The sequence below is a fragment of the Impatiens glandulifera genome, chromosome 1 (assembly GCF_907164915.1).
Source record: "Impatiens glandulifera chromosome 1, dImpGla2.1, whole genome shotgun sequence".
Taxonomy (NCBI): Eukaryota; Viridiplantae; Streptophyta; class Magnoliopsida; order Ericales; family Balsaminaceae; genus Impatiens; species Impatiens glandulifera.
This window is the reverse complement of record NC_061862.1, coordinates 69808631-69819673: the sequence shown is the minus strand read 5'-3', so window position 1 is coordinate 69819673 and position 11043 is coordinate 69808631. Positions and strand designations below refer to the sequence as shown.

At 31.5% G+C, this 11043-nt stretch overlaps 1 protein-coding gene across 1 annotated transcript; it reads right to left on the bottom strand.

The window, feature by feature from the left end:
- LOC124918837 (beta-galactosidase 3-like) lies at positions 1 to 6455 on the bottom strand. Its single transcript, XM_047458897.1, has 19 exons — positions 6034 to 6455; positions 5853 to 5948; positions 5643 to 5755; positions 5492 to 5558; positions 5306 to 5398; positions 4815 to 4958; positions 4647 to 4735; positions 4465 to 4570; positions 4295 to 4382; positions 3778 to 3896; positions 3541 to 3705; positions 3277 to 3455; positions 2915 to 3027; positions 2717 to 2826; positions 2511 to 2621; positions 2310 to 2423; positions 1646 to 1848; positions 1185 to 1521; positions 1 to 589 (listed from the first exon to the last, which is right to left on the bottom strand). Exons 1-19 carry the CDS (start codon positions 6202 to 6204, stop codon positions 440 to 442), a joined length of 2568 nt encoding a protein of 855 aa, XP_047314853.1. The 5' UTR covers positions 6205 to 6455; the 3' UTR covers positions 1 to 439.
- Between the last annotated feature and the right edge of the window lie 4588 nt (positions 6456 to 11043).

The following is an 11043-nucleotide window of genomic DNA, read 5'->3' as shown; positions in this document are numbered from 1 at the left end:
AATGGCAATAAAAGATGAGATAACAACATTAAAGGAACATCTTTTCAGAATGTTTTGGTGTCTTCATAGAAATTAACTACCAAACTACTGCACATAACACAACAAAAAGAACAAGCAAATCTCTATCCATACCTAGTATCCAACACACCCAACATGAACCCCACCCAAGTTTCACAAACAACGATATCTTTACATACAAAAACAAAAACACAGAAAAACAGATCTCTTTCCCTGGTACATTCTTCTGCAGTTAAAATGACAGTAGTACCAGATCCAGCACATCCGTGGCACAGAAAATCAATAATCTACGCGACAACATTCACACCTACATTCGCTTTTCTTTTCTTTTTCTCTACAACCCGTTTGAGGGAATCTTCGCTCCAATCTACAAACGATTTGGGTACATGTAGTTTTTTTAGTATGTAGCCAAAAAACTAAATCAACCCCTTGAACTTGGTCCAATGGTTGAGGATGCTGAAAGTGAGCAAGTGGCTTCCACTGTCAAATGCTTCAGCACATTTGGACATGGATCATGCCCAAAGTTGTCGTTTGATATGGTTACTGCGCATCTCTGCTGACCCACACATTTCTGTAAGGAGGAGAGATTACAAATTATCATTAGAGAGAGTCGAGAAAATAAGGAATTCAAATCAAAACTTTCTGAGAGTAGCTTAAGTGGAAAGAGTATAGAAAGTGGATTATTTTGTTTGGGCTAAATGACTAAAAGATCCTTTGAATTTAATATTTAAAATGTTATAGAAAAGAAATCAAAATAATTTAGTATTTTATTTGATGATTTGATATGGTAACAGATTAGATTTCAAATGATCATTAGGGAGAGTTGAGAAATCAGAAATCGAGACATTCTCTAAGTAGCTCAAATGGAAAGAGTGTTGAGCTTGTTTGATATATAGTAATTTGGAAATAATCTAGATTATTTGAAAGAAAGAAAAACTTAGTTTGATTGTTTGGGTTAAATTACTAAAATATCCTTCGTATTTAATATTTAAAATATTAAAATAAGAATAAGAATAATTTAATATTTTGTAGATGATTTGATTGGTGATTGAATAAAATGTATTTAGAGTTGGGCTCATGAAGGTTGGATGTTGTACTAGCATCCTCCAGTGAATAAACCCTAATCACGAAAAAGGAATTCAGATGAGATCAAGGTAAGATTGTACCTTCTCTAAGATGGAATAGGAGTTGGGAGCATGGCAAGTTCCTTGCTGGAAGCTTCCACAAGTTCCTAAAGGAGTTCCGTAGCTTGCAAATTTGATGGACGTAATGTTTTGGCCTGGGCTACACTTTAAGTGAACTCTAGGCCTTCTGATTTCTTCAGACTTTCCGTAGCTTTCGATGTGCCAGTTCTTAATCATGGGATGATATTCCGCAACATCTGCACATATGTTTGTAACGGATCTCTTTACTAGAGAAATTTGTGTTGGGTCTCCTCCAAGTTCTTCAAAGAGTACTAGAAGATTTTGCTTCGCCTTTAACCATGACCTTGGAACATGATACCTAGAAAAAACTTCATTCAGTTAGTGATTTTCCTTGAAGAAGATTTTGTTTCACAATACCAATATGAGTTGTTTACAATGGATGATTTGTGGTTCAACATGATATAAGAGATTTTAGGAAATACCATCTTTGAGTTGGTTGGCCACATCCAAGCTCACATTTGGTAGGCCTGAAAGTTCCTGCATAACTGCAACCATTGCAATTGCCATTAGCATAAGCAGTCCAATATCTTCCGATACTCTGACCGTTTATCCACACTTGACCCTTTCCCATACTCTTCATGTCCAAAGCAAGAGGTTCATCACCATCAGGTGCATCAAAATGTACCTGTATCAATCACAAAGGTCAAACACACACGCCAACAAAGAATGCTGCTTTATATCAATATGCGAAAATTTATCTTTACAAAAAAACCATAACTAAGCTCTTTTGGAAAGTGGGATTTGATGTAAGACTTTTTTGTTTTGTAAAAGTGTGGTTGGGTGGGATCATAGTTCATTTAGAACTTGATTGAGTTATTGAGATTATTTTTAAATAGCCCACTATATCCAATCAACAATCTACTCTTCAATCATATCATTCAAATCATTAACCAAAATACCCTCTATTTAAAAAATATATATATAATTCTAAGATCTTTTTACCCAATTACCAACATCGCATAAGGTTATTTAGAAATAACCCCTTGGTTATTCAAATAACCCTAGATCTAACAAGGCCTTTTAGCTGGCTTGTGATCCCCAAACTATTTTCTACATAATAAAATGCCATAAAAAAATGGCCCATACCTTGTGCCATGTCAGCGGCTGCTGTTGTTGTGCAATCAAAGAACCTTGCATCCACTCAACAGGAGAAATACCATCTGGAGAGATCAGATTCATGGATTCTCCTTTTAGCCCAACCTATAATTGGACAGTCAATAGTCAGCGAAACAATTGAAGGCATCATAATCCTTTTTTAAGGAAAAATCGAGGGTAATTGTTTCAAACCTGGTAATTCCATTTAGCCCAGGACAAATCCAACTTTCCTTGGTCAAGTCCGTGTACGACAACTGGTCCTAAGACTCCAGTATTCCAAGTCTCAAAATGTCCTCCAACATTCTTAAATGACACAAAATGGGAAGAAACATGTCAGAAGTAGCTTTTTATTTGTAATTTATTTTGAAATAAATGGTGAAATAGTGAAAACTACTCACTGGCAAACCAACAGCTATGCTGAGCAAACCAATTGTGTTTGTTCCAGCACGCAAGTTGACCTTTCCAGAAAAGGCGAATCGCCTATTTTCTCTTGTCCCAAAGGCAGATCCTACAAAAAGACAAGAAAAGAAAAGTAAAACTTAATGGACAACAAAGACGAAGCATGTTCTGCGAAGGTAATCAGGTGGAACATATACCCGAAAGCTGTCCATTTATGAATACATGAAGAGCATGTCCTGTTGACTGCACTATGAGACTAGGGAGTTCTTTTCCACCACGCAGGAAGGATTCAGATGAACCAATATCAACACTGTGATAAAAATTACAAATCTTGTTTAAAGATTAGCTGTCAGATAATCCTACTTAATTTAGAGCTTGGAAAAAACCTTGTTTGATGAAAAAAAAGATTATTTGGGGTAAATGACTAAAATATAATTTATATTGAATATTTAAAATGATATTCAAAATAAAGCAAGGATAATTTAGTATTTTAGTTGATGATTAAAATGATTTAATCATCAAACAAGGCCTTAACACAAATTAACAAACTCAATCTCACCTAGTCTTGTACCAAAGATAATCACTAGTATCCCTAGTAACATTTATCTGCTCCAAGAGACCAAAAGAACTGAAAGTTGAGCTGTCGTCCATAGCTGAAAGATCTTCCTTAAAAGTTTCCCACGAATACAATTCAGAACTGCTTGGCTGCATTTCCATGGTTGATGTTTGAACTCCAACCTGAAATTAAGCTCTATACAGATTAAAAGGCGATTTACTGCATAAATATTTCCCAACAGAGTAAAATTGTAAAGGATCGACATACTTTAGCAGTATTGAAGACTACATTCCTACAGTCGGGCAAGATGCTGATGGACCAAGGAGGCAAATTATAGTGCATATTATTAAACATCACTCTCGCAGAAGATTGGGTGTCATAATTTGAAAGAAACGCAGCACAAACTCCTGATTCGGATGAGAAGACGTGAGCCTGCAGAAGATGAAACATGTTTAGTGAACAATCCCACAGCAGTTATGAGGAAATATGCATGAGCAGACATACCTGTTGCATGCCTCCTATAGATGTGATAGTTGGATCGGCTGAAACTAGAGCTTTCTCGCATAGCTTGATAGATTTGTGAAGCTCCTTTAGATGGCCATGTTTTGGTTGCCTAATCAAACCTATACAATAAATATTTTAAGCAGTTGATTTTTATGTAATCACTTCATGTAAAAAAAACTTCCACATCCAAACTAAAACTTTTATTGTTGTCTTAAGCATTGTGAATAACAACCTCTACTAATAACTATTACTTCATCTAATTGGTTTATAGGTTGAATGAAGGTTAAGTTCCAATACGCCTTGATTCTAATACTCCATGTTCGGGGTTATTTGGAAACACTTTATTATTCAGATCTAGATATGAATATGGACGAAAAACCGTCAATCAACTTTTTGATACAAATTTTGATATGAAGCACCATCTTATATTCCTTTTTCATTTATATCATATGAACCATTTGCTATCAAGACTATTTTTTTTCAGTTTCCAAACAGAGAAAAGGGAGCGTTTCATTACCATATTCATCGAGTGGAGCATCATAGTCATAGCTAGTGGTGATGAAAGGCCCGCCAGCTGTGCGTCCAAAATTGGTTCCACCATGGTACTATATAATGCCATAAACATGAGAACTACAGTTTACTGAAAATCATCTGACTTTTGGTTACAAATTGAACAAGAAAACCAACCATGTAGTAGTTAACGAAAGACCCTCCCTTCTGTATGAACTTAACAACTGAAAATGCCAGGTCCTGGACAGGCCTTTGATGAATAGGACCACCAAACTCGGTAAACCTTCAAAAAAAGACAGAAAAGATCAACAAAAATTCAAAATGAGACGAAAAATATATCCCTGGCCACAATTCAATACCAGCCACTCCAAGCCTCCGTCCACATTGTAGGTTTATAAGGTCTATTCGGAGAGAAGGCATCACAGTAGAAGCCATTGCATGTATTAATCTGTATGTACAGACAAGATCAAAAACATTATAGAAAAAGCATAACTATTCTGAAATTTTAATGTAGATTTCAAACTTACAACAGGATCTGGGGCATCATCTTCTTTGCACATAACCCATGGGACACCTGTTCCCATACTGATAGCCATATTTGCTGCCCAGGTCATATATCCACGGCCTGCAGCTCCAAATAACTTGCTTTGAGCTCCATATTCGTTCTCAATCTGCAAAATAGAAAAAGCTAAAAATTAAGTGCTTATTTAAATTAAGTTCATCTCATAAATATTCAGCACAAATTAAACTAAAAAGTTAAGCAATAAATATGTCTTAATTCGGTAAGCTAATATAGTAAGAGTTGCACCCAAGACAACTTTAACCCCTGGAATTAATCAAACTAGGTCATTATAAAGGTAAAATATTCTTAAAGTATTTTTCCAATATCAATCCCACGATTTCATCAAATCAACTTATATATAAAGTGATTAGAATTCAGTTATTTTAATATGGTTTATTCTCAAAGGTGGCTAGCATGAGCCCTTTAAATCAGAGTGGGCATCAAGACTTTTAATACCTGAGAAAGTATGATAGGACCACCTTGTGACTCGAAAAGATTTTCACTCTTCATCAAATTGACAATTTTCTCAGTGAAACCTTGCATAGCATTCTGCAGGCAAAAGCAGTTCAATATATATGGTAATTTTAGATCAAATAAAGAAGTAATCAAGCTTAATTTCATAAAATTAGAAGAAGATGAAACCTTAAAAGGCTCATTGTCTGTCCTGAAGCTTATGCCTGGTACATATTTTAGCCAAACAGGAAACCCTCTGCAAAAGTAAAATTAACGATTATGACCACTTCAATCAATTCAAGAGAGAAAGATAGAAGGAAGGTAATCAATCAATGGGTACCCAAAGTTCCATTCTGCACAAACATAAGGTCCAATACGAAGGTGAACATAAAGCCCAGATTTCTGCACTATCTTGAGGAACCTAACCAAGTCGTATCTCCCTTCAAAATTGTACTGATAATCCATCCACATGGAAAAGAAGAAGATAAAGCAGACATATTAACTCAAAATACACAAATGGTAATTGGTAAAGCAGAAAGAAGAGGCGTACATTTCCTTGAGAAGGCTCATGAACATTCCAGAAAACATATGTGTCAATAACATCAAGACCTCCATCCTTAGCCTTCATTATCAGATCTTCCCACATCTATAGACAAAACAGGCAAAGTTTAAGCAAAAAATGAACATTTACTCAACAAAATATTAAGAAAATGGAAAGATTGAAAATGTACATCAGGAGTGCTTCGAGGGTAATGTATGGAACCAGAAATGAGAATCCTCCTTTGTCCATTGATGAGAATGGCCTTCCTATCGTACGTGACGCTGCAGTGGATGAACTGAACAGCAAATGTAACCGCGAGGAAGAAAGGCAAGAGAAACCTTGAAATTGAGTAGCATTCCATAATTTGATGCTTCTGCAGTGTGACCTTCTTCTCCTTGTTTAGCTAATGCTACTATGCATGGATGGAACTGAACAGCGGCTAGTTTGATCTTTTCCTTTGGAGGAAGATTCCTAACTAAGAGCTCTCCGGAATTACCTTAGATGCAAAGAAAGAAAGAGAGTGAAGGAAGAGTTATAGAGAGAGAGAAAGTGGCATTCTGCTTTTTAGTAAAGGCACTACACAAGTCTGAAAACAGTACTGCACCGACGATCTATACGTACATTATATATATCTATCTATATACCTTCTTTAGTTACAGTAGCGGTGAGGCAGAGAGAGAAAGATATATAGAGAGAGAAAGTCACTGTGTGGCTGACTAAAGATACTCGGTCACCAAAAAGAAGAAGAAAGGCTAAATACTATATTAGTCCTTCAAGTTATCTGAGATGTTAAAGTATGAATACCATTCAATAATAAACAACATTTATTTATTTTTGAAAAAAAAAATAGAGAAATGATTAGGTGAGGGAATGACGTGGCATAATCTTATTTGCTGAAAAAATTAAATAATTTCTCTTTTTTCTCTCTTACCTCCCATTTTTACATTTTTCAACCAATGAAGGTGATGTCACTTCATTCCCTCACCAAATTCCCTCATTAAATTCCCTCCCTCTATCACTCCTCAAAAAAATATAAAACGGATTAATTATGTAGCCCGCAAACACACTTAACCATTTAATCTGACGCAAAACTTGTTACCTAATGAGTTCGAACACGAGAACTTAGGATTAATATTCACCTCTTATTTTCGTTAGGCTAGAAGAAGAAATAACACATTTATTTAACTTTGAACTTTAGAGTTACTTTTTTTCAATTATTTATATTTTCTTATTTAAAGAACCTCACTTCTAGTCTAACGGCAATCAGAGGTGGATATCACAAGGTTTTCTGAAGGTCCTAAGTTCGAGTTTGTAGACGATGGTTAACTGTATTTACGAATTATGAGTTTAACCCGCGGTGATTAGTCGCACTCCAAGTTAAAAGCAGACCTATAATTAAAAAAAGTGTTGGAATGAAAAATATCAAATAATTCATTATAAGTTTAGAATTTTTATTTTATATAGTCTATTTTATATTTCGAATTTGTTTTAAATGAATAAAATTTGGAAGAAAATTAGTAAACATTGAAAATAAGAGTTTAAATTATCAATGAATTTGTAAACGGCATTTAGATGCATGACAAAGAAATAAATATTTAAAAAATCTAAACCTTTTACTTAAAAATATTTTATCTAATTAAATTAGATTTCTCATATTAAATAAATAAAATTATTTAAAATTTTAACTTTTATTAATTTTTAAAAGTAATTATAATTATGATGGTGATTACTAATTTTTTTTAAACTAAGTATTTTGTCATCATGTATATTATTTAACTGTCACTTTTTTATATACAATTATTAAAGTAAAAGATGCGTAATTTTATTTTTATTTGGTACAAAATATATAATTGAATTAAATGGCATCTTTTTAAGTAAATAAAAATGATTTTATGATAAATTTTTAAAATCATATTACAAAATATATTTGCTCAATTGAGTATCTTGTTTTATAAAATAAATAAATAATAGAAAAACTTTCAAACCAAATAAGATCAAATAATAATGTCATCTTACATTGAAGAAAAGTACTACATACACCATAATAGTCAATTTAAACGTCACCTACAAAATTATCTTTTTAATCACGTGTAAAATAAAAAGAAAAGAAAATTAATATCCATTCTCCAACTTCATTTTTATTTTATTTTTACATGAGTACATACATCTATTGATTATTATTTAAATAGTTTTTATTAAATTAAATTATTGATACTCAATTTGTCTGAAACTTTTAATTTTTCTTAAAGAATAAAAGAAAAATAAGTCCCAACAATAGTGTTTTGGGGCAGTCAATTTGTAAAATATTTTTTTGATTGAATTTGGAAAGGAACGTTTTGATTGTGGTGGTGTGCAACTAATGAGGACATTATATGTATAAAAAATATATATTGGTATATTTGTATAACATTATTATTGTTTGTAACCAAGATAATTAAAATAAAAATATTAGTGAGTGCAGAATTTGAGCCATAAGATAAGGAATAAAATTGAACTATAATACAACAAGTGAATAAAATTAGCATTTTGCGTAAATGGAGAATGATCCATTTTTTTCCGCAAATTAAGCTGACAAATTGAGTATTTTCTTTTTCTTTAGAAATTATGTTGTTTAACTGTCAAAAGAAATAAATTATTAAATCAAAAGTGAAATGACAAACAGTACATGAGAATATAAATTTTCTTAATCTAAAAATACAAATACATACAAAACCTAACAACTCTAGATATTTTTAAAATGACCTACTTAAAATATAAATTTAAGATATAGGAGTTTAAATTAATCTTTTTTTTAGTGTATCAATCTTTTGAACCTTAAATTATAGTAAAAATAATTATCATTTGAATTTTTGAAGAGTTTTATTTAATCATAGACATTTTTTTACTCACAGAATACAAAGTTAATTTCATTTTTTATTTTTACATTTATTTTATAAGATATGACTAAGTTTATTTAGTAAAAATGTGTGAAATTTTGTAGATTCTTTTACTTTACATTGAACTTTTTTATATTTCAATTTTATTTTTGTCATATATATATATATATATATATATATATATATCACATCCACAAAAACATATAACAAATGGACTAATATTTGGTGGAATAAAAAAATAAATATTTAACTAAGTATGGTAATTTTAATACAATTAATAGCCTCGTAACTAAAGTTAGTGTTAAGAATCGAAACTTAAGACTAAAATTCACAATGGCTACAAATTATTCTGTAACTCATGTTGTTATATATGGGTCTGGTTCACTTTTAGTTATTTAAAAACTTAAATAAAATTAATTTTTCAATTAATTATTTTTTAACAATCAAATTACCCATTTCATTAACTAAAATATTAAAATACCCTCTATTTTAAATTATTATTTTTTATTTTATTTATACATATCAATACCTTTAAAATCTTTTTATCAAAAATAATTATCACCTCATCAAAATCATCGATCATTAACTTTTTCTCCCTCTAGATTTTTAAAAAACTCAAATCCAAACAAGGCCATGGTCGGATTAAAAAGTCAATCTATTCATCTTTAAATTATTTAATTGTTTATATTTTACATCAAATTTATATTTAATATAATTCAAAATTAAATGTTAAGTTACACAAATTGTCATAAATTCTGAAATGCATGTGTCATAAGTGTCAATTATACATAAAACAAAACATATAAGAAAAGAGCTAAAAGGTTACAACATCTATCCTAACATGTCTTCAACATCAACTAAACAACTCTATAATATCGAAAGACAACCACCACTAATCATTCAAAATCGAACAACCAACCAGTTCCGGGAAATAAAACGACCAGTCTGACTGTCAACATGTTCAAAATCCGAGTCCCATTGAAGAACATAAAAGAAGAATGACTTGATCATTATGTTTTAAATGATTTGTATATGAAATTAATGTTTTGCGATATGTCTTGATTTTTGGGGGGTAAATTAGATTTGTCTTACTAAAGGTGTAATTAAAGGCACCGCCAAATGTGATGGGAATAGAAAACTGTTTGAAATTGATATAAAAGAGATGGGGATGTGTAAAATTCAAAGACCAAAGCTAGAGATTTGAAGACAGCTAGCGAAGATCTCACATGGCATTAGACATTGAGATCGGATAAACCCTAGCTTTAATATTTGCGGTGGGATCCAACCAACCATGCATACAATAATATTACAAAAATCTAATTAATTAAATATATATATATAAATTCAATGAAAGTGACAATTGAAGGAAAGAAAGGGAAGAAGGATAGTACTATGTGCGTGGCTTTGTTAGAGATCACAAGTTTTCAATAAATACCAAAATGGTCTATAACAAGACAACAATATTGGAACATCCATGCATCTTCGGATCTGCTGCTTATTTTTGTCATTTATTTCTCTCTTTTTTTCATTTCATATATATTATTATATACAATACAACCAAAATATCATCTTACAAAAATTCGTATTCTAAACAATAAGAACAATCTGCAACATTTAACACATGTATATATATATATAGTTGATGAAGAAATTAAATAAAATAAAACAAGGTTATGAAAAATCTTAACTCAGCATATTTAGGTTGAGGGTCTAATCGTCTGAGATTGGTAGTCAATATCGAGATGGTAATTATAATATGTGGCTTCTACTTATTCACATTGAATAAAGTAATAGACCAATACATATTTATGTGTTCATTAATTATATTGTTATAATATAATGACAAGAAAACACGTAAATAACTTAATTAAATGGATATAATGTAGAAATTCAAAAACGAACAAACTAGTGATAAACTTTTATATATTATGTCTAATAATTAGGTTAGGAGAGTTTATAGGAAAATCAAATAGTCTGAAACCTTAATAATATTTTTGATAGTTATAAATAAGATTATTTGTGGCACTTGGAGCTGGAGTCAGGGCTTGTTTGAGGAAGTGGGTTTTTCTTGGATTTTCTTCTAAAAAACCCTTGTTTGATAAAAACAAGGAAAAATTGTTTTTTAAAATTTTAAGACCGATTTACCCCTGGGTTGAGAGGATAAGGTGAATGTGTGAGAATTGTGGATTAGAGAGAGAAATGATAAGGTGGCTTAGAGAGAGAGGGGGTAGTTTAGGTATTTAAATGGATAAAATTGATGATTAAATTATTGATAAGATGTTTGGGTAACAAGTCCTTAGAGTCACCAAAAGTACTCTAAGCCT